Source organism: Drosophila suzukii, chromosome 2L (assembly GCF_043229965.1).
Source record: "Drosophila suzukii chromosome 2L, CBGP_Dsuzu_IsoJpt1.0, whole genome shotgun sequence".
Classification (NCBI taxonomy): Eukaryota; Metazoa; Arthropoda; class Insecta; order Diptera; family Drosophilidae; genus Drosophila; species Drosophila suzukii.
The window spans coordinates 13892368-13916715 of NC_092080.1; the positions used below are offsets into that span (position 1 = coordinate 13892368).

The window sequence follows — 24348 nt, forward strand, 5'->3', positions numbered from 1 at the left end:
GGCATACTGCATGGCTTTTTTCTAGGCTTATGGCTATGCTTTTTGAATGATTGCCAGGATTATTACTAGGCTTCTTGTTAGGCTTATGGCGAGGCATATTTGTATGCTTATTTCATTTTTTTCTTGGCTAATTGCTAGGCTGTTTGTTTGGCTTTTTCCCACAATTTTTGCTAGGCTCTAAGCTTTGCTTATTGCCAGTAATTTAAGAAAATTGCCTTAGGGCTCGTGGAGTTGGGAAAAAAAGAAAAAAAAACAATTTGATATTTTCTCTACTTTCAGTCATAGCTCCAAAAATAATTATTTTTGGACCGTCGAATTGCCCTACTAAAATTGCCAATTCATTTACATCAGTGCAATTTCGCAACAAAACAACTAAATTTATTTTAGTTTACAAGTTTACAAATTGTTTATCCATAGTAAATACTTTAAAAATAGGCTTTAATCACGACGGGTTAAACTAGAAAAGGACTTTATCCAAAAGCCACTAAGCCTTGCTGTCCGGTTTGGGTGGAACGGTTTCGGGTATCGATGGCGACACATCGTCGTCGCTGGAGGACGAAGAGGATGACGAAGAGCTGGAGTCATCGGCCTTCGTTCGCTTCTCGGGAATCGTGTAGGGGAACTTCTGCGATTTCTCCTCAACCGCCTGTTTTAAACGAAGCAGAGCTGTCCTATTGATGTTCTCCAGGGAGACATCCTTGATGGCATTGGCCAAAACATCCATGGCCTTGTCGGAGTTTCCTTTGGTCGTCTGGATGTCGATGAGGCAGGAGTACGCATTTCCGATAGCTCCCTCCGAGATTTTGCTGCCCTTCAGCTGGGAAATGACCGTGGAGGCGAGTTTCTCGTCGTTCTGCTCCCGTGCAGTCTGCAAAACGCGCTGGAACATCAGCCTTGGGGCATTGGACAGGTGCTTATCCCAGATCTCCTTGGAGGCCACCTCCTGACCACTGGAAATGAGGTGCATCCATAAGACATTCATGGGTCCAAGTTGATTGTGGGCGGCAAACTTCTCGGCCAGGGATTGGTCTGCAAAATAAGTGGGTTATTATTTTACTCCCTCTTCTACTCTTAAATATTTTGATAACGTACATTGTGGCACCAATTCCGGGTGTTTTTCCAAAATGCCCACAGCACCTCCGCGTGGGAACTTCGCGGCCAGCTTGGTTGACTCCTCAGGAGTTTTGGCTCCATCAATTTCCGTGGTTAAGTGCTTAAGAAACTGTTCCGCCTTTCCGGCCACTATATTGGCATGACAGAAGCGGTTGTCGAACGATACCAGACGCTTTTGCTCCTCGGTCAGCTGCTTGCCAATCTTCTCAAGCGTTTCCAAATCCCCGGCAGCGGCAATTTTGTTGAGGTAAAACTTAAAAATCTTGGGCTGTGGATGCAACTTGTCGCCCAGGAGTTCCTCAACGTATTTTGTGGCCTCTGTTAGGCGATCGGCGCGAACAAGAAGTTCAATCAGTCGGGAAGTGTCCAGGGCACCAACCTTCTCTCCACTCAGAAATCTCTGTTTGTGGGAGATGGCTGCATCGGGATCGTTGGCCAGGATGGCTTTGCGGAAGCCAGACAAATGCGATACGGGTTTTGGTGGAGTAGTCTTTACTGCTTCCGTTTTTGTTTGCTCCTTCTTTGGAGACTTCTCCTTGGGCTGCTCTGAAATCTTAGCAGTTTCTGCAGTTGCTTCTGTTTTCGCTTGATTATTAGCTTTGTTTTTCCTAGCTTTGGCTTGTTCCTTTTGCGTTTCGGGCACCACAAAAGGGACATCAATGTTTTTCCTCTTGAGAATGTCTGCCAGTTTCAAAAGGAAAGCATCGTTGGGTGTCAAAGACTCCTCCTGCATTTTGGTCCACAGGCCAAGTGCCTTCTCCGCCTCATCTGCCTTGTCGTAGCTCAAAAGAAGGGTGTAGTAAATCTTGTTTCTATCGATGTGGCCCAGGTCTTTTGTAGCTTCAATGAGACCTTCCAGAGGCTGGAGCAATCCCTCATTCTTGTAGCGATCACAGGCACTGCTAATCCTCTGGGGACGAGTGCGCAATCCGGGGGTCTCCAGGATCTTCCTGGCCTGCCTCACACGGCCGCATTCCACAAAGGAGAAGACCAGATCGTAAAGGCTGTTGACTTCACCATGAATTGCGGTGCTCAAATCGGTCAACTTCTGCAGATTAGCTGCATCTTCTTTTTGGATCAAGCGGCAAGCCAGCTCATTTTTCCAGGGAGTTGACTTATGCTTCTGGCAAATCTCCTCAAAGGCTTCGATGGCCTTTGGAATATCATCCTTGACCAGATGAACCTTGATCAGAGGACCAAGAAGCACATTGGTGGGCACAACATAGTTGGCAGCGACCAGGGCATCGAATATTTTTCGCAGTTTTTCCGGTTCACCAGCTTCAGCGAGGGAATTTAATATTCTCCACACGGTGCTCACATAGTTAAAGCTTCCTTCGGCTTCGGCAATAGGCGCATCCTTCTTGTTATCCTCGAGTACCTTAAAGGCAGCATCCACACGTTCCTCTTGCAGGAGGAGATCAGCCAGTCGCACAGTCTTTAAGTTATCCAACTTGAAGGTGGCATCCTTGGCCTTCAGTTTTTCATAGTTCTCCAAAGCCTCTGCACTTTTCTTGTGATGCGTATAGAGATCAATGAGCTGGGCATAGACGCCAATCGGGATCTGGAATTTTTCGGTCTCGAGTTTCTCGATGACCTGAAGGGTTTTATCCAGGTTCTGTGATCGGAAACAGGCGGTCAAAAGTTGTCTCTTGATGTTGTTGGCATTTTCTCCCTTGCCCTCTACATTGACTATGAATCGCTCGAGTTCTGGAAAAATATAAAAACTTGTTGAAGAAATAACATTAAACAAAAGTGTTAGAAAGTACTAACCATCAATGGAGAGCGAATCCAGACTTCTCTTGCCGTTATTTGGCAGAGCAACCGGCTGCAGTTCACCTGAGCTTAGTTTGCCCAAAAGTTCCGAAATCCTTGGAGTCAATTCGGAACCCAATTGCTCCGATAACTGGCTAGCTTTGGCACTGCTAATGGACAATCCCTGCTTGACCAATCCCTTGAGGATTTTCTCCAACGTAGCCGCGCGATCTCGTCGGAAGTAAATGGACGCCTCCTGGACAATGGCACCGACCACATCAGGAGTGCTGCGATCCGCAGAAGCAGCAGCTCCGCCTTCCACCGGCTCAGCTTCCTCCTCCTTGCCTTGTCTGAATTGCAAGCCTTCATGAATTTGGCGAACACAGCGGATGAAGGAGGCATAATCATTGGTGTGACTGAGGGCCAGGATCAAGGGTTGTCTAAACAAGAAAGGCACATAGTAAGCTCTGTTCTGCTCCATTAGCTTGGCTGCATCGGCAATTTGATGGGTCACCAGGGCGGAGTAAACGGCAGAGGTTACAGCCGTGGAGTTGGGAACTCCAGCGTCCCTCAAAGCGGTTACAATTCTCTCCCAGTTCTTCTCCTTTAAGTTGGGAATAACATAATCCCTGACGGTTTCAGAGTTAGGGTACACCGAAAACTCCTGCTGCATGCGACGTACGATCTCCAAAACCTGATTGGATTCCACAGAACAGATTAACGGCCAGAAATAATGCTGTCTGATGGGCAAACCAGCATTCTTCATCTCTTGCAGCAGGGGAAGAGCATTGTTTACAACTCCGTTGGTCAGGCCAGCTTCAGTGGCAATTGTCAAAGCCTTGGGATTAAGTCCCTCCGATTGCAACGCCTTGCAGATGGACAGGATCTTCTCCACGGGCCGGTTAGCCTTGACCATTTGCCTGATAAAGAAGGCTCCCACATCAACAGGTTCGCCGTTTACACGACTGCTCCTTGGCATCACTCGGAGGAGTTTCAGACCCACATCCTCGTAACCTTTGTTGACCAGGCGAAGGATCACATTTACCGCATCTTGATTAAAGCCAGGAGAGAGACGCAGCTTGGTCAGGAGCTCATCCACTTGTTCTCCATGGCCATTGACGGTGAGCGTGTAGACGATGTCCAGCAGATCTTTGTCCAGCAAAATGATCTCCTTTTTCTCGCTTTCAGCCAGGGTTTCCTTCAGGGCAGCCAGGTCTCCGTGGCGGGCAAAGGCGCACAGAAGAGTCGTGTATGTGTCCGCACTGGGCTCCAATCCTGCCTGCTTCATCACTCCCAGGATGCCCTTGGCGGACTCCAAGTCGTTGGCCTGTGAATGTCCCAGAATCAGGGAATTGAAGACATTCTCATTGACCGGAAGACTCTTTGCTCTCATGAATTCCAAAATCCTAGTGGCTCCTTCGATGTCGCCCTGCTGGCAATAGCGAGCAATCAATCGCTGATAGGTAACCCTATTGGGCTCGATTCCCTTTGCCTCGATCTCCGCTAGAAAATCAGTGGGCGCAAAGCCGTGCTCGTTCTCCAAGTAAACTCGGAGCAGGGCATTGTAATGCGAGATGTCCATGGGCACATTCAGGGCATTCAGGGTCTTCCAGATCTCCTGGACCAAAGCCGTCCTGACCTCGGGCAGCTCCTCAGGCACCAGGTTTCCGCAGCACCGGATCACTAGGAGGGATTGCGAACTGGTGGCCGTCCTGTGGGTGCGAATCTCATCGAGTATCTCCTCCAGATCTCGTCGAGAAATGCGTCCAATGCGGCGAACATCCTGGTCCAGCCGGCGAATCTGTTTGTCCAGACTCAGCTCAGTTTTTGCTGCGGCATTTGTGGCAAAACCGCTAAAAGGAGGGAATTTAAAAATTAGTAAGTCACTTGAAATCAGCTTTGTCAATTAAAAATAATTTTTTTAAATCGTTCTAATTTTTAAAAAATTTTTATAATTGCAGAATTAGTATAAGTTAATTTAAAAGAAGAATATAAGATATATATTCTTTCTGATTTTACAAGTAAAGGAGTTTTAAGCCATACCGAATGTAGGTACATAAGTTTAAATTGGAAGAGTTTATAAATTATTGATCTTTGTAACTTAAAATAAATATCAACAGTTGGTCCATAAAATATAAATAGCATTTACAGAATTTTTAAGTTTAGTTTAACTTTTGAAGTCCATAAATGGGATGACCACATAGGTGCCTCCCATGGGTCCCCTAAACCAGATGAGGTTATGTAAATATTTGAGACCCTATATGGCCCAGATTACCCTGCCCTATAGTGACATGCCCCCTACTTCTCAGCTATTAATCAATGGAAAACGACTAATCCCAGATTATTTACAGAAATACTCGAATGCATTGCGTAATGCCGGTTCTTTGTGGTTTTTACTCACTTCTGGAACTGTCCGCACATGCAGGGCGCATTGTTCAGCAGATTGCTGCTCTCGTTCTCGCGCACCGAGTTCACCACCACGTTCCTCGTGAAGCCGGCGAAGTAACGCAGCAGTTTCCCCGTCCTCAGGATGGATGCCATTGCGGGATTGCTCGGTTTTAATTAATAAATTCAAATTATTATTAAAATTCGGTCGCACGAGTGCGGTGCGGTAGAGCTGGAACTAAAATCGATGACTATTCGATGACATGGATGTCGAGAATCGAATGCTGCCCAGTGTGACAGCTGCTTACGAACCTAGCTGTGATCCAAACCGATTTTAATTTATCGAATTTAAAAATTGACCGTTAAGGGGTTTGGCTTTTTGGCGCTCGAGCAATGATCTTTAGGCCCCTCTTTCATCTTAGACTTTATAGTTTAGAGAAATGATAGTTTGCATAACTGCGTTTGCATTCCCAAATAGGAAGCTGTGGCACCAAAAAAAATTTTTCACCTGTTTTGATGGTTCTTGTACATTATATGGATAGGGTGTTCTATTTACTTAAACTTTTTGAAAGTAATTTGTTTGATATCCCATTTTTATATAAAAATTGAAGATAAAAGGTTAACTAAAGACAATTGTCTAGGTGATCTTTATTTTCTTTCAAATCTGTGCATATTTGTACAATAAAAAGGATTGATCAGGGATTATCACCTTTCAAATAAAAGTAATCTATAGAAGACATTTTGAATACTCTTATATGTACGTACATTGGACATATATCAGTAAGAATTATTTTTTATTAACAGCCTTTTACTTAAATTGTAAACAACTCTTATTAAAATACATTTAAAATAAAAGTCAAATATTAAGCACTTTCAAAAAATAGTTCAAAATTCTTTCCCAATATGTTACAACAAATATTTTCAACCGAATACCCCAAATGTATAATTTTCGAGTTGAAAATTAAAAACCTACAGGAGGTAATCGACAAACTCTTTGGGGGATCCCGAGGTTTAGGTGAGTCCAACTAAAATTAATTGAATGCTGGTACTGCGAAAGTTTTCAATCTGAAACATTTTCTGTCAACGAATACTTAAAAATCTTAAACTTTGAAAAATTTGTTTAGGAAAAATGTTTTATCAAATCGTAAAAAAATCTATTAATCTTGATAAATTCATTAACTCATTATGCATAATTATCAGTGTATTATCAACGATTCAGTCACATTTTTCATCAGACATTCATCATTTGATGAATTGCGGAACTGCAGCGAAAAGAGAGATAACCGCCCATGCACGTACAAAAACAAAAGCAAGTCATCCACCTGATTAAGAGAAACTGCAAGCTTTGTCGACTCTCTTTTGACATGCAAACTTCTTTTCGCTGCTTTTGTTGTTGCTTTCGCTGAGCGTCATTTTTGCAGCAGACGGCGGCGTCGACGTCGCTGCCGCTTTCTTTTGTCGCGAATTTCCAGTTGAGAATTGCATTTCATTTGCAAAAGTCTCGTTGCACACGGCGGTTCGCGAATCACGCTTCCTCTTCTTGCTGCAACTGTGTGCGTGTGGGTGTACTCGTATTGGCTGTCTGTGTGTGCGTGACTACACTGAAAATTGTGACGAATTCTTGTGGTTTGCAAAAGAGAATTAATTTGCATTTAACAGGTGCGATCGAGTGTCGCAAAGGAGAAAAAAACTGAGAAATTGTGGTTGCATCAACGTTTTGCAGCACTGGTAAGCGAGAAAATTTTTTAAAAACACAGATTACAGAGCAGGAAAAATATTAAAAAATATATGTAGCTTTAGTATTTGCGTGTTTGTGTGCGAGAGAGAGAGAGAAGGAGACGGCGAGAGAGCGAGGGACTGCAGCCAGAAATTGCAATACACACAAACAAATTGCCACGCAAAAAGCGGCCGGCTTGCCTCTCCTCTTGATCCCCTTCTCCCCCCTTTGTATGTGTGCACTGGATGCACTTGGTGCGATTCATTTGCTTTTATTACCATTTTTGCCCCTCTCTGCACTCTTTCTTTTTTTTTTTTTTGCTTATTTGTGGGGGCTTTTGGCACGGTGGCAACCCTGGCAGCCAAATGCGTTGGTGAATAAGTTCTCTACCCTTTTGTCAGTGCGGGACGCGACTTTGAAATGCTTGCAGCTAGTGGCAATGCAGCGGAAAAATGCAATAAAAACATAAAAATATTCACAAAAAATGAAACTTAAAAATACTAATTGAACAAATAAACACATTAATAAATAATGGCTGTTAAATGCTGAGTAGTGCGTGCGTGCAAAAGTGAAAGAAAAACATTTATTGACTATTTTAAACATTATAAAAACTTATAAAGGTTTTAAAAAGGGCTTAAAAAGGAGCCGAAAATAATTAAAGTCACAATTAAAACTATAAACTTAAATAAATATGCACATTGAAAACATTTTCTTTAAAGATTCTATAAGCTAGAGATTTTTTCAACATCAAAATAAATTGAGAAAAACAGATAATAAAAATATTAAATATCTTTCTTGCAATACTTTTTGCTTAAAATACTCATAAAAAACGTTCCCAATTTTTTTGTGCTGAAATTTGTCTTAAATAAATTTATTATTATAACCGTTTTTAAATTTAGTTAAAAAAATCATACTCAAGTTGACCAATTACTCTGTGTTTATACAATTTTGTTCCTTAATTCAGTTACTTACAACTTTCAAAGTATTTTTCTTACAAAAAATACCTTAAAATCATATTTAAACAAGCTAAAACTAAGCCAGACTAAAATTAAACATTTCTGTGCTGCAATTTTCATTATGAAAATCAATTGAAGGCAATTAAAACGCATTTTCTGTGCAATTGATGATGACCTACGACAAAGGAAATGAAGTCATACCCATACACACACGACTCGCACACACACACACACACACGAGCACCGAAAAGCAAAGTGCAGGCCAAAAGCGAATGAGCAAAAACAAAAAAAACAAGCAGGGGGCCCTACGAAAGCCAACAACAACAAATTGAAAATTGCACTGCGCATGCACATGCACACACACATGCAAGAAACTTTAACCCACACAGATGGGCCAACTGAGCGAAACTGCAGTGGTATTCGTGCGCTTTTGTTCGCTTGAAGAAAGAAGAAGCAGCTGGAAAAAGTACTTAAAAATATAATTAAAATTGGAAAATTGCTTTATAGACTCTTTGAATAAATCCACGAAATTCAAAAACATTGCAATGTATAATTAATTAATTTATTCATTGCATTTCTGATCCCTTTTTTCATATTTTATATTTTTTTAATGCGCGTCATGCCAACGGCAGTTGAATGCACTCGGTCTTTTTTCTCGAATGGGGAAGCCATTGGGTTGATAATAAAAATGTACGGATTAATCACTTCTTTTAATATATATAATAGATCTAGCAGATAATTTCTTGCCCAAAGAATTTTTTAAACCCTATTAGGTAATTCCTAACGTATAAATATTTTACGAAACTTGTGAGTGATATTATTTACCTTTAAAAATATTGGAAAAACCTCACAAATAAATTAAACAAATAGTTGATTTCAAGCTTTAAATATGCTGATGCTTACTTACTATTTTGCGATATTATTTTTCCTTAAACTTTCTGGAATAGCAAAACTAATTTACAGTTTTCAAGTTTTTTTTCTCTACAATTTATATTAGCCTTTTTTAATAAGGCCCTCTCATCCCATGCAATTATTATTTTAGTTCTGACTCATAGTCCAGCGTTTCCTTTCGACCTTGGCTGAAGTATTTAAAGTAGAATGGGCAGTGCAATTATTAAATTCTCTACGAACCCCAGAGGCATTCCATTGCACTTGGCGGCTGTCCCTCTCTCTTGGCCATTTCCTCATGTTGTGTATCTACAACTGGAATTACTCATCATCAGCATTTCCATAGAAATCAAAGCGCACAACAAAAAGAAAGCCACTAAAGTGGGGTATTAAATATAAAACGAAAAAACGTTTATTCAATCCTAAAGATACAATACGATTTAAGGGTAAACACATCGTTAAAATATATGCAATACTTAATGAAGGACTTGAAAGCACCATCAATATGTTTACAAACTCGAAAGACGGAAATCAAAGTAAATGTGAATTTATCGAATCCTTTCAGGACTTGAAAACTTTGCAAACAAAACTGGAAAAATATATGAAAATGGCAGCACTTTTTCCTACTTCCTTTTTTTTTACTCGTACCATTTGAACTCCTTATTTTTGTTGGGCAGGCGAAAGAAAGGGATGGGTAGCGGTGCCAAAGGACAATGGTTCAAGTGCAAAGAGGATGCCAAGCCGCATGCAACAATGCCAACAACAACAACAATTACCGAGCGAACGCCGAAGGACATGCCGTGCAATTTCCTTTTCTGTGGTGAGTTGCAGCTATTGCGTATACGCCGTGTGGTGTACAGTGCGAAAGAGAGGGCACCACATCGTCTGGATAGACAGAGAGAGCAGCTATTTATAGCAGGCAGCTCCAAAACCGAGCTCAGCCTTGATTCCGCCCTTGAACTAACATTGCTGGCGAACTATTCCTGTATCTCCAGTCCTCCAGTCCTCCAGTCCTGTCCCCATCCTGTTTTCGTACCCTTCGACCCGCCCAGCAGCAGTCGTCACAGCTGGAAACCAGTTGGATGGACACATATCAAGGGGGAAATATTGGTGGTACAGTACAGGAGGTACTTGGGCACCCAGTGCATATGTCGCCAGTCAAGCGGTGATTCTCTGTTTGCGATTCGCTCTTTCACACTGCCCCAAGTCCTTCCCTTCCACAAACCATCGAACCCAGCAGGCTTTGACATTGATTTTGTGCATCCTGCAGCTGTATTGGTGTATCTGTATCTGTATCTGTGCAGGGCTCTCCTTTCCCAAACAACTCCCACTCGACTCGACTCAGCTGTCAGCAGTTGCTGATGTCATGGCTGTTTATTTATACAAATAATTTGATTGTTTAGCAAACACTTTGAAATCATAGCGGCAAGAGCGAAAAATATGATATCTTATATTGGTTTAGAGCAATACGAGGCGTAGCATCGAGTTACTCGCCATATCGTATTTAACCTTGATTCTGTTGCTCAAAGGCACATTTGTTTGGCATTAAAAAGAATTCAAATGAAATATGAAACCAAGTCCTGATAAATTTAATACAAACAAAATTGCAGGTGTCATACTATTTATAAAAAAAGAAACTTCAGTTAGATCTAAATTGAAAACTAAGATTTTACAAGTATTTTGCTTCTAATAAATAACAGAAAACTGTATGAGTTATCTGTATTTAGGATAAAAAAGTTGTTAGCCAAAATCTTTGATTATTATAATAAACTTAAGATAAATCTTTCTGGATTCCTTTATTGAAATGCATTTAATCTGAGAGCAGATTGCCTATAGAATTACAATGCATCTTTGCCTCCTTATAAATTATTCAAAACTGATGCGTAATAAATGCAAAAATATTTACAAGATAAAAAGAGCTGGTTGATGAAAAAGGAAAAACAAGAAGTACAATTGAAACTTGAGCAAACAAAGGGCTACGTAAAATGTTTGCAAATTGAATTTCAAGTAAATATGAGCAATGCAATGTGAAAAGTAAATACACAGAGGGAAACGCACACAAGTACATAGACCGCTGAGCGACACATCGACAAGTATAGATGTATAAGATGCATTCACAGACAGATGAATAGAGTGAGGAAAAGTCTCTCGGCTTGTATCTTCGGTCTGTGAGTCGGTGAGTCTGTGTGTCTGTGAGCATCTTTGTATCTATATATCTATCGGATGCAGTTTTACGCTTTAAAAGGAATTCTGTAGTTTATGCATGCGATGCGTTGTCTACATTAAGTTTCCTCCCCGCAGCCTTCCTTTCGGTCGCCCAGCTGCCGTCTCTTTCGCTCGCCACCATGCCCTCTCTTTCTATGACTGTACTCCGGCAGCCATGGAAACGACGTCATCGCATCATCGTCGTGCGTTGAGATGCCGAACCTAGTCAGCAATGGCGGCCTCCTCTCCAGTTCCCATTTCCCATCTCTCAGTCGCCAAAAAAATGCAACAAAATTTGGAAAACTTAATTAAAATATAGTATGTAAAGAATTTTTAAAAAATATATAACAAGTATAAAGGTAGAAACTAGGGAATTAATTTGGGAATATTTCCAAAGTCGTGGAAGAAAGAAAATAACAATGCCGAGAAAAGAAAAAAAGTTGAAAAAAGCAAAGACAGAACTTTTTTTTAAGTATTATATGGAAAGCAAAAATCACTGGTACAAGAGGATTGCGAAAAGAAGACCAAATACTTAAAAACAAATATAAAATACAATAAAAAACTAACATCGTAAGGAATAAAAACCATTTTTAAAGGGAAAAATACATTATACAAAGCAGGAAAAAATAAGATACGACTAAAACAGGACAAGGTTAAAGAAAAATTGAAAAAATAAGATGAGAAACCCAAAGAATAGAGGAAAAAGATTCATAAAATAACTAGCCGCAACAACAATGCAAGTGCTAGTACTTCAACCCTCCCGCCGCCCACTTGGCCATCTTGCATCGAGTCAAGTCCATGTTCCTGGCTCTCTTTTGTGTATCTATAGAATGCCTTGTCTTCCTCTTCAGCGCTTTGGGCCGCTGCATCTGCAAAAACTACGAAAAAAAAGTGGGGAGGCGCGGTGAGGTAGGGGTGCTTATAAGCAGCTTAGTGCACAATTAAAGCCTTCTCTTCTTTTTTTTTCAAGTCAAAGTGTCTTTGGCAAAGTATTTCAATTAGAGGCAAAAACATATCACGCATACGCCACGTTGCCTGTTGGTGGGATTAAGGCAGATTAAGCTAGGGGCTTAAAAGCTACAAATTCATCCGAGAATTTCATGAGGGATACCAAAGAAACTTTGAAAAATGTGGCTGCATTTAGAGATTGGTATTAGAGGATGTGGTTAATGTAGAGGGGAAGTCTCCTTTGAAATAGCTGAAAAATTCTTATAAGATTCTTTAGACCATGCTGTAGAGTTAGATAAAATTAATTCTGGCAAAATTCCTGTGCAAAATATTTAAGTTAATGCTTTAACAAAAGAAAGACAAGGCTGATTAAATTCTAAGAGCAATGAAACCGTTAAGTTTTCTATTTAACATTAATATATGTTAGATACAATGTTAGATAGAAAGGAAGTCTTTGATTCTATGAGCTATTTATGTACCTTAATCTTTTTCTTATTGAAACTATAACAGGTTCTATGACCAATTTAATCCCCTAATCCCTCAGATACAGACTCTCAAGTGACTTTGTTGAGGCCAACAAATTGCTGGTCAAAATTGCGCATACGCCATGTTGACTATCACAAACTGCCACAGGAGATGCACCTGTTCAAAGCTCGCCCTCCTGCTGTGTCATCAATAACTAACGACCATAATCCTGGTCACCCGTGGCTTGTACTCCCCCCTTTTCCTCTATAATACCCTTTATATACCAAGGACCTTTTGGTGGTCGAGCAATTGAAACGGAGATGAATTCAGAACGGTAGATTGACAGTAACGGAGGGTCGACAACAGATTAACCCTTGGCCAACTGCTTGGTTGACTTCTGTACGCATGTGCAGGAGGATCACCATCTCGCAAAAAAAAGAAGGTTCCTAACTTGTCCCATAACTGTACTTGCGCGAAAAGAATAAGAACTGTATTCAGAGCATGACCATCAAACATAAAAAAAGGGGGAATCCTCATCAGAAGAAAAAAAAGAGAAATAAGGAAAATAAAAGGGGATCAGAGGGGTAAAATAAAGAGATTGCATTCCAGGTCGTACAAAGGGTTAGCTTTGTCTACATTGCAATTTGCAAAATATTTCCATATGTACGCTTTTTTTCTCTGCTGCTGTCGCTGGCTTCGTTCAAATGCATCGTAATGAATGTCATCCGTTTCACTTTGAATTATGTCATCCACTGTGACACACATTTTCAAACACCACCAGCTTAGAAACACACACAACACACACCCATGTGTAATATATATATATAAAGTGGTATATATACAATCACATAAATATAAACATGGATAGCCCAACCAACTGTTTCTCATTAGCCATAGAAAATGACCCCTTCCTTCGCCTGTTTTCCCCATTTGGTCTTCGGTTTCATTAAGGCTTTGTTTCCGTTTTTGTTATTCAAGAGCTTACATATAAACTTTCAAATAACTGACATCGAAGCGGTTTAAACTTAAATATGGATTTAACTGAGCCTTAGAAAAGCATTGAATGATAAATAGTACTTTGAAATATTTATTTATTTAACTTGTACAAAAGAATAACTTGAAAAAATATCTTTATTTATGGTATGTGAAATATTTTTCAATTTAGCTGTAGATATACATTACAATCATTCGTTAATTGTGTAATCCAAGTGGACTTAACAATTACAGCGAATTGCCATAAATTACGGAATGTTTTCCTAGACGACCAGACACAATAGAAACAATTTTAATCGTTAAAAAAAATGGGCTAACCGACATCAATAAATAAGTTCTCACAACCCGCTATTTAAATGAGAAAAATGGAAATTAATGTGAAAATAGCGGGTAGGGGAAAAAACAATTACGTTAAGTGCAACAAAAAATAACAAAAATTGTGCCTCTGTACCTTAAAATATTTTCGCTGCATTAATTTGGTACTTTTCTTCAAGGTATTTATCTAGTAATTCATTTCAGTACACCTCTTTTTTGGTGAAAATTCCTTGCGTTCATATCAATTACCTGATCGCCTTTCCAAATATGTAACCAATATTTTGCGGCTCTCAATTTCATAAGATTTTATCACAATCATAAGCCCAAATTACAGCCTTCATTCAACACCAGCAAATCCCTTGTAAAAAACCATATTTTCGACCAAAAATTGCCCGAAAATTATATAGTGGCTGTTCTTAACCCTTCGCTGAATTCAACGGTACAACTAATTTGTGCCGCCAGCAAGAGAAGAAACTTCTAAAGAATTGGCCCGAAACAAAGTCAGAAAAACAGACAATAAACTCGAACCGAACAGAACTCGACTAAAGGCGGAAGTTCGCCAAAGAAGCCAATTGAATGCAAAAAAGTTGAATAAAACAAAAAAGAAAATAAGGAACACACAACTCGAGTTGAAGAACAAGTGCTGTTGAACGAGGCTTTAAAGTTTTGGTGAAAGGTTCACATCGAATAATTAAGAAAATAACTTTTTGAAAATACTCTTTAAAAAAATATGGTGGAATTTTAGTAGTTAATACAAAATATTTTAAAAGGCAAGCTCTTACAGAATCTAAAAAATGGTATATTCTTTAAGGGTTTAGTATTTTTATTTCGCATAATATTAACAATATATTAAAAAAGTATTTGGGACTATATGTTAGAACATCAACATAAAAAAAGCAAACACTAATTAATACGTCTTTAATAGAAATTTCCTAAAACTTTGGACTATTAACGGTTTCGAATAGGTACTTTACCCCTTTTAGAGCTCTTATTTGATTAAGAAGGAAATAAAAAAGACATTGTAGAGCGGAGATTGGGGAACGATGGTGGTAAAAACTTCACTTAATTGGCAGCTGCCTTGAGGAGGCCAAAAAGAAGACCAAGGAGTCAAACTATGTAACGAAGAAATGAAAAAACTGCAACCGGTTTGCAGACACTTTTTTCTCAGCTTCTTGGTTGAAATTTGTTTGTTTGGTCTACACGTCGTATGCGTAATTAGATCTTTGTGTTTGCATTAGCTTCGTTTGCTAATTGGACTAAGCTTGGCCAGCACATTGCACTCGAAAGCTAACAAAAGAAGCGTAAAAAAGTTGGTAAAGCGCTATCCAATAGAAAGGCACTGGGAAAAAAATTTAATGATAATGATTAGAGCTATAAAATGCATAGCAGGAATTGCTTGCAGAAATTAAAATTTGGTTTAACTTTCATCCCAAAACTCAGTTTAAATAAATTCGAGTTATCTATTACTTTATTTTCTTTACCAATCGAATATTTATTACTCCATAAAATTTTTTAACGATCTTGTAATTGGATTTATGAGATCGTTAAGTTCCTAATGGTGTGGAGTTTTTAATGGTCGCTTATTTTTTAATTATTTGCTAGATTTCTTTCAGTGCTGGAAAGACATTGGCATTGCATTGATGTTGATAATGACGATGATGAAATTCAGGTTTTGGCTTTAAACGATCCTCGACCCTAGGGTGCTCGCCAGAACTTCTTGCCTTCTCTTTGACTCTTCGAGACCCCTTTTTTTCGCCCCTCCCCCCTTTTTGCAGTGACGTTGCATTTATTTTTTAGCAAGCGGTATAAAACGAGTTTTTGCCACTGTTCTTCCCGCTTTTTTTTTGCCGCTTTTTCACCCCATTCCCCCGCCCCTGAACATACATTCACATTCTTCTGGTACCCCCCTCGAAACCCCTTTCCCCCATTTTGAACCCCTTTTCGCTCCCCCTCCGCGTACCACGCTCTATTGGATTCCTGATGCGCTGCGACTTTGGTTCGTCTACCTTCTGGCTTTTGTTTAGTTGCCATGTTGCATAGGATTTTGAACCCGTTTCGCTCACCCCCTTTCACTCCCTCCAACCACCGCCCATGGCCCATTGCATGTGGCGTCCCTAACCTAACCCAACTTTTTAGCGCAAAGCTTTTTGTTTCTCCCCATTCTCTGCTCTTTGTTGCGGCTTTTGTGTTTGTTGTGTTTGTCTTGCACGTTTTGTTTGCTGTCGTCACACATACAATCATAAAAGGTATAAAAACCAAAAAAGAAATCAACAATATTTTATGGGTTTTCATTGTAGAAATTGCATTTGTCGTTATCTCTCATCGGTGGTGGCATGTGTTAATTGTTTAATTAACCCGATTTGCCCAGAATCTGTTGACATTTTGTCGCAGCTAAATAGGTTTATATAATTGGATAAAAATGGTTATAGTGATCCCAGGATTTTTAAGGTTGGCCATAGAATGAGCATATAGCAGATATAGTCGGGCTCCACTTCTTTTTAATACTTAACACTTTTTAATACTTTTTCAAGACAAGTAACAAGCGAATAATCTTGTGCTTAACCCATATTACATGGTTTAATTGTAACTAATGCATTTTCCTTCTATACAATATCATCAACGTCACTGAAACTAATTAAATTTCTGTTGAAAACTTTCTATAGTTCTTCCACTTTTCCACCTTTTGAGCTCTCACCGAAAGTCTTGGAAACTTTCCTGCCTTCTTTTTATGACCAAACTTTGGCCTGTCAACTGTGAGGAGACTGCTCCCACATGAGGAAGATCTCGTTTTAATGGAAATAATTGCAATTTTGTGCATAATTTATGACCGGCACCCACACACACTGGCAGAAAAGTCGAGCAGAATCGAAATCTTCAGCACTCACATTCATAACTCACTCAAGCCAAAGACAACGGATGCTCTCTCCCGCTTTTCTGGCATATGAAAATTTGCAAAAGTAATTTGTGGCACATGTGGGTGGGCTCTGAATAAATGCCAGTTGTGGGTGCCACAAAGGGGGGCGTGAAATGCAATCAACTACAATGAGAAATTACAGGCACCGAAAGGCAACAAACAAAAAAAGAGGACAACAACAAATGTGTGTAAGCTGCGCGTATTTCCTGTTTGCCTGTGTGTTTGTAGGCAAATATGCAAAATGAATGAAAACGTCAGAGGGCTCCACAAACAAAAATACACTTAAAAAAGATTAAAATAATTTTTGAGCTGGAAACTACACTTCCTAAATGGAGCTTTCTTAAACTGTTTGTGGAATTACCTAATAGCTCAATTTTACTAATTTTAATACTTTTACTTTTTTACATATTTTTTCCTCTATCAAATAATTAATTATTTACCTATAATATTTAAAAAATATTAAACCTTAATCATTTAAAAATAATTTTTCTATCTCATATCTTAATTTTCCTAATTTTAATACTTTTACTATATTACAATTTCTTTCCTCTATCAAATAATTAATTATTTACCTATAATATTTAAAAAATATAAAACGTTAAACATTTAAAAATAATTTTTGTATACCAAATATAAAGTCATCTTATTGAAAATATAATAACAAAAGTCTCATAAATCTCATGTACTTATAAATCAAAGAAAGTAGTGTTCATAAACTTTTAATTTAAGCACGAAGTGTTCAAATTACATCTTTTTAAAAAAAAACAGATTTTTAACTAATTATACAAAAGTATATAAATGTAATTTAAATCCTTTTAAATTTTTTCTTACATTTTTTTTTCCTTAATTTAATTAACATACTGATGACCATGTTTTTTAATACCATAACTCATTAAATTATGATTATTTTCTGAGTGCAAATACAAAATTGCGAATTCTGCAATGCAAATGCAGCGAGAGATTGTAAGGCCAAAGCTAAAGAGAGTGGAAGAGCGCGGCGAAAAGAAAGTTATCTCTTGGGTTCTCTTTATCGCGTTGCGCTGTTGTTGCTGCTGCCGCTGCCGCTGCTGTTGCTGCGCTGCAAGTTGCGTGTCATTGACCTTTGGAATTGCATGTTGCTGCTGTGCTGCCGGCGTCGCTTTTCGCTTCCTCGCTTTTCGCTTGTGTGCCGCTGCTCTCCTCCGGCTACGTCATTCTACGCTACTTCGCACTGGAATACTGCCACTGCCACTGCCACATTGAAGTTTCTGCCACATGAGGCAGCCTGCTGTCTGGCTGCTCACGTGCGCCCTCTCTTTCGCGCCGCGCCACCCGTCTCGCTCGCTCCCCTTTCGCAGTGCGAAATTATATCAAGGAAGGAATACTTTGCCGCTTATCTTCCGCCTCCATTGTTGCCCCCGAAAGTTATTTCAATATCTTCGGGGGTCCCTCGTTCCCCGATTTTTTCCATCCCGTTTTTAATGCTCTTTTTTTGGCCAATATCTGGGGATTTCTTTCTGTTTCAATTAGGTGCTTAATCTTCCACTAAAAAAAAATAATTTGGCAGTTTTAATAGTTTAGAAAGTTAATAAATTAATTATTAAATTAATAAACTTAAATAATTTACAAAAATTATAATCACACCTAAACAGATGTTAATAAATTATTATAATAATAGTTGAAATATTTAAAATAATCGTAGATAATTTAGATGGAAATATTTAACATTATGATAATAAAAAAAAAATTAAAACAAAATGATAAGGAGTAAAACTAAATAGAACAGTAAATAATATTAAACTGTTTAATAAACACCATTATTATTACCATTTGATGGATCCTTGAAAGTTGTCCTGATCTTCTAATACCAGAAATACAAAGAAGGAAAAAATCAACAAATTAAAAAGCTTAAAAGCAATAAAGACGCTCATTCCACTGCACTCACCCATTGACCATCCAGCGGATAATTCGCGACAAACTCCAAAAACGAAAGCAAGTTGTAAGAAGGGAAAAAGTTTGCCAGCGATTGTCTACAGAGACTTGTCCCAGGGCTTTCAGTCGCAGAGTTTCCGAGTTTCCGAGTTCATTGAACGCCTTCGCCTTCGCCAGACATAAAGCAAACTCAATAAGCGAACGCAGCGAGCAAATAAACAGCAGCCAATAAGAGATACGACTGTGCAGATACAAATCGCAGCCAAAGATACTCTTCTGCTGCTGTCACAACAGGCCAAAAGAAGAGTCCAAGACGGCGAAGATAGGTGAAGGAAACGGCAAAAAAGTCAAGGGAACAGGTTGAGATTGGTCCCAGCCAGCGAAGCCCTAGGGATCGATCGATCAATTGAGATTTATATGATGCTTTCTGCCTCGGAAATAACCGATCGCTTGGGAAATAAATGGTATGATTTGCAATAATCATAGAAATATTATAAAGGCCATAATAAAAGGAAAGTCTGAACGATATACATTTAAATAATTTAATAAAAACTGAATGAAAATATATTATTATTATTATAAAATGTTCGGCTGTAATGTAAAAATTACAGGAGAACTTTAATTTTGCTATAGCTACGGGTCCTTAAGCTTAAAACTAGATATCAAATGTAATTCTTCATTTCCTTACATGGACTTATCTACAAGTTTACAAGCTTATTAAATTTTATTATTATATTTTTATATTATATATATTATTATATTATTAGATTTAAGAAATGTTATAGTTTTTTTTATTTGAGATGCGTTGGGGTTAAATATAAAACATATAATTTATAATTTTTGCAGCAATAGATTATGATGATTTCCTTGAAGATCCTCGCATTTAAAACACTTATTTTTTAAGTCCTTCACAATTACTTTTATTTAAAGTTATGTTAAGTTTTGATCTTGTTATTTCATATAACTTATTATGGAAAATCATATATGTAAAAAAAAGTTACGGTTTTTTTCTGATATATCAACTATTTGGAAAATGATATAAATATATTAATAATAGGTATAAAACCAAAATCTATGATTAGTCTTGATTTTTCTATGTTATTTTTTTTTTTAAAGAATGGAAAGTTTTGATGGGTTTAGAGTGGGTTTAGGGATAGGTTTTGTTCTGTTATTTAACCTAGAAATTTGAAAAAATGCAGAAGACGTAAAACCCTGAGAGACACGCGTCACCTGCCATATGATTTAATTGGCGACAAAAATATTGCACAATTTTGTGCCTGCGGCCAACAGCCGAGCAGCGACAAAAGGCCAGTCAAAACACACAAAACACAGCAAGTGCCGCTGTCCCAGGCCCAGAAACAGAAACAGAAAAAGCCAGACCCAGACCCAGACTCGGCCATAAAAAGGAGCAGTCAATGTACTGCGAAAAGGAAAAAGTTGCAAAAAAGCCGAAGGGAAACATATAAAAATAAAAGGGAGAAACAAAGCAGAGTTAAGAGGAACCGTAGCATGACGCGGCAGCCATGACCCACACCAACAAACAGGAAGAGCGGAGCGAAAGGCCAAAACAACTTTTGGCCAAAAAGCGGCAACTGTAATAAAAGTGCAGGCGCGGTGCGAGTGGGATGGCAGCACCCAGTGGTGGCGAAAGGGGGGTTGGGTGCATAGAGAGCGGGCATTTACTCGCTTCAACGCCAAATTTCAATTACAATTACCAACGCGAGCGAAAAGGAAGGAAAAATCCAGGAAAATGGGGAATTTTTCATGACTGGGAAATGGGAGAATTTCCTAAAATCTCACAGGATCAAGAAAAAGCAAATCTAAAGCTTAAGGAATTTTTTTATATTGACTTGCAGATATTTTTGGAAGTGTGAAAAAGTTTATCTACTTCATTTATAATTTGATTGATTTAAAATTTATAAATTTTCAATTAAAGCCAACTACTTAAAAAACCAAAAATTGCTCAAAAAGTGCTGCATACTTTGTGGAGTTTTATAGTACCTACACAATATTTTATCTAGAAAAAAATATTTTCCTAAACAATGTAGTAATGTTTATTTTAATATAATGTTTATTATATTATTTATATATATATTTTAATATATATTTATTTTAGTACAGGTTTTTTCTTGTATCTTGGATACTTATGATCTATACCAACTAAATATATTGCAAAAAATTTATATATTTTAAAAATTCTTAAAAATCCTTTTGTTGAATCTCCTTTGAAAAATGTTAATTAATAATTTATTTTTATGATACATATTATTATATGATATTTGGAAACTCATAAAAAATTGTCTTCTATGATAATGCATATGATATGCAATATTTTTACATTACCTGAACGGGAGGTCAAGTCATTTTCTCCCTGTGTAAATGTTTACGTTGTGGGCCAGAAGGAGTTTGGCGGCTTAGAGTGAATGAAGCATAATCTGAGCAGAACTGCAGATGGAGTTTCGTTCTCCGGATTCTCTCTGCTTGTTGTTGTACGACCGTCGTATGGTCGTATATGGCCATTAAAAATGGCTGCTAACATGGCTGCGAACAACACGCACACACATGCACACAAGAAGAGCAACAGACACTGCAGAAGGAGACACATAAGGCACACAAACGAGCGTGGCACACCAATACAAGTGCCTCTTGGGGCAGCATTTAAATCGGAGCAGCTCCACGAATGAAGTTGCAAAACAGAACGCCCAAAGGTTAATCAACTCTGCAACTCTCGACTCTCCCATCTGCAATATAGGGTTGCCATCGCGCAACTCCACATTTTGTTGTTGTTTGTGGCAAGAAAGGGGGGGTAAAAAGGGGGTTTGAAAACGGCGAAGGCCAAGCAGGAGAGTCTAATTGAATTGGTTGGTTGGATGATGTCGACTCTGCTCCACTCTTTTTTTACTCCCCTTTTACCAACTCCCCCACCCCCTTTAAACCCTATTTTCGGCTCCCATGACAATGGCATTGAGTGAGAATCAACAAAACCGCAAAGAACTCTCTTCAAAGAGAACCCAAAGAGTTAGAAGAAAGCGAAGAGATTAGGGTATTGCATAATTTTGTGCAACTCCCACACATATGGGTGTTTGTGTGTGTGTGTAGGTTCTTCGCTGTGCATGTGTGGCATTGGCTTTGTGTGTGTGTGTAGGAGCTTTGGCCTTGGTTTTTTACAATGCTTGATGTTGGCGTTAATGGGGAAACCGTCAAAATGTAGTTGAATAATTAGGCTGGTTTAAATAATACACAAAAACTAAAGACTTTCTAATATATTTCGAAAAATTACTTGTAGTGGGTAATAAATGATTTAATTATTTATATGAAATATGTAGGGTTATATATTTTGTATAGACATATTTATTGTGTATTGTTTTACTTTATAAAATTGTATTTAAATAATTTGCACTTTTTAAACAAAAGATTTTGTTGTTAATAATATTTTCATTGCAAACTATCTGTCAAAATAATAAACTGATTCTGTGATTTAATTAAAAAACGATATGTTCATGCAAAAGGATGAATATTATTGAATATTTACCTTGTATTTACATACAGAATATTTTCAATCACAGCAAATTATCATTGACAATGTCGCAATTTTAATTTAATTTTCTGCTGCCAGCGATAAATGAAAATTAATGGCAAAAATTCCGTTTGACAAGCAGCGAGCGAAGGAAAAGCAAACAGTTTCCAGATGATTGCATCCTGCCGACTGGACACAAATGAAAATATATTTTTGATTAATGAGCCCAGGGCCAAAGGATGCCCGTTAAAGTGATTTCCTCCACATAAATAACGAACTTTTAATGAAATTGCACAGCAAATAAATTAATGTAAAATATAAGTAAGACACACACGGCGTATGGGTGATATTTTTAATGAAATTAAAGTTTTATGAAATAGCGAAGGTAAACAAAAAGAGAGTTCGACCGAGAGGGTTAAGAGAGCTTAAGAGAAAGCAGAACGAGTTGCAAAAAAAAAAGCATTGTGCAAAAATTTGCAGCGCTGCTCTGCTGCTTTTTGCCGCTGCTGCTGCGGACTGTTACCGGTTTTTAATAGGAAGGAAACCAGAAAGCAGCCCCTCTTGCTGGTGTTAGTGTGTGTGTGCTCGATGGGTGTGTGTGTGTGTGTAGCGTCTGTCTGCTGTGAATTTGTTGAGGCAGGTCCTGGCTGAAATACGCGAAAATAGGTACAGCCAACGAACTGCGCTCCAGACGACTGTCTGCTACCACCGAAAGAAGCATTGAAAACATGTGGAAAAGTGGCAGGGCCAATGGGTGAAGACGGCTGGAGAATCGCATCGGCAGTACCCAGTACTCGGGAACCCGGTACCCCCACTAGTACATATGTAGTATGCTAGCTGCAACATGGAACCGGGAACTGGGAACTGGGAACTGGGAACAGGGAACTCGGGACAACAACACTCATATAGCCATAACACTCGATAGATACAGCCGCAGTCGCCGCTCTGCCGGCGCTCAGCCGAGCATAGTGGCATAGCTATAGCTTCAGGTTCAGCCTCAGTTTCGGTTCTGAGCTTCAGCTGCAGCAACGTTTCCTCACCCAACCAACCAACCAACCATCCATCCATCTATCCATACATAATATATATACCTTCCCGTATATACCCCCTTCTCTGCCTCTCCGCATAGTTTATACGGCTAGATTCGCGTCGAACTATTATGTTCTTTTTTGGTATTTTTTTTTTGGTGATTTTCCCCATCCGTGCAAAAAGATGAATATGTAATGCAATTTTTCCATCGCTGGCTTTCCTTTGTTGCAAATTGAATCGAACTGCAGCGAACTGGGCGATCGGCTTACGTGGCCAGAGAGACAAATCTATCGGGGATTAGACCAAGTCAAGTGGAATTGTATCTTTCGCAAAGCTCTCCTTGCGGTTTATCGCTGCTGGATGTGAACATAAAGAGAAACGGATAATAAACCTATAAATATATGTAATGTTTAACATTAGTTACGAATAAGAAAAACAATTATATTAGGGATTTGGCCAAGTTTATTGAAAATAGTTTTTCATTTTGGTTCCCTCTTTCTCTTGCAGATTATTTGGAATTGCTGTGGCCACAAAGATTTCTTGTAACCACAATAACCATAAACGTAAATATGTGGTAATAACCATTAAATTAAATATTATTGGGTTATTTATTTAAATTGGAAAAAAGATAGACAAGAAGACAACAAATTAAATTAATTTTATATTGACAATATACAAAATTTAACTAAGATAAGGCCAACCAAACTGCAAACTTTTCTGTTTTTGGATATTGGATATGGATTTTAAAATATTTGTGTTGAAATTAAATTAAAAACACTTTTAATATTGCTTTCACAATAGTATTAAAGATTAATTTATATAAGCAATAAATATCTACATTCCTTTTTTTTTTTCAGGTTTTACCTACTAAATCTGATCTGGAGGAAACAAAAACCATCGTAACTATAACATTTCCAATTTAATGAAATATTTAACACATTCTATTGTTACAGATGACTCAGAAGAACCCGGATGACAGCTCTTTTGTCCTGCTGGAATTTCACAACCTTACCAAATGGATTAAAACGAGTCTGCACCCAGATGGGGTTGCTTTTTGATTCCACTATTCCAAATCAATTTCAATCACCGCCTAAATAATTTCTAATCCAACACGAAATGGTGCATACTTACATATGGACCATTAACAGAAACCCGTAAATCCGAACTTGTGCTGTTTTATATCTGTTACAAGACCGGCATTATGGGAGTCTGTCAATGCAAACAACTGGTTTTTGGCAAC

General features: G+C 38.4%; 2 protein-coding genes across 7 annotated transcripts; one reads left to right on the forward strand and one right to left on the reverse strand.

Moving 5' to 3' along the window:
- Positions 1 to 356: 356 nt before the first annotated feature.
- Positions 357 to 5494, reverse strand: bsf (bicoid stability factor). Its single transcript, XM_070996304.1, has 4 exons — positions 5267 to 5494; positions 2884 to 4718; positions 1093 to 2820; positions 357 to 1029 (listed from the first exon to the last, which is right to left on the reverse strand). Exons 1-4 carry the CDS (start codon positions 5404 to 5406, stop codon positions 485 to 487), a joined length of 4248 nt encoding a protein of 1415 aa, XP_070852405.1. The 5' UTR covers positions 5407 to 5494; the 3' UTR covers positions 357 to 484.
- A 1245-nt stretch (positions 5495 to 6739) lies between these two features.
- On the forward strand, positions 6740 to 24253 carry LOC118878283 (uncharacterized). Of its 6 annotated transcripts, none has more exons than XR_010653882.2 (4): positions 6740 to 6978; positions 23616 to 23682; positions 23966 to 24007; positions 24062 to 24253. XR_010653882.2 is itself a non-coding variant. In XM_070996319.1 (4 exons), the coding sequence occupies exons 1-4, from the start codon at positions 9502 to 9504 to the stop codon at positions 24063 to 24065; spliced, it is 243 nt and encodes an 80-aa protein (XP_070852420.1). In that variant the 5' UTR covers positions 9062 to 9501; the 3' UTR covers positions 24066 to 24253. The 6 variants fall into 6 exon arrangements, 3 of the variants coding, with proteins under 3 accessions (XP_070852420.1, XP_070852417.1, XP_070852422.1); XR_010653883.2 differs by having other exon boundaries at positions 23616 to 23671; positions 24062 to 24080; XM_070996319.1 differs by lacking the exon at positions 6740 to 6978 and adding an exon at positions 9062 to 9631.
- Positions 24254 to 24348: the final 95 nt, after the last annotated feature.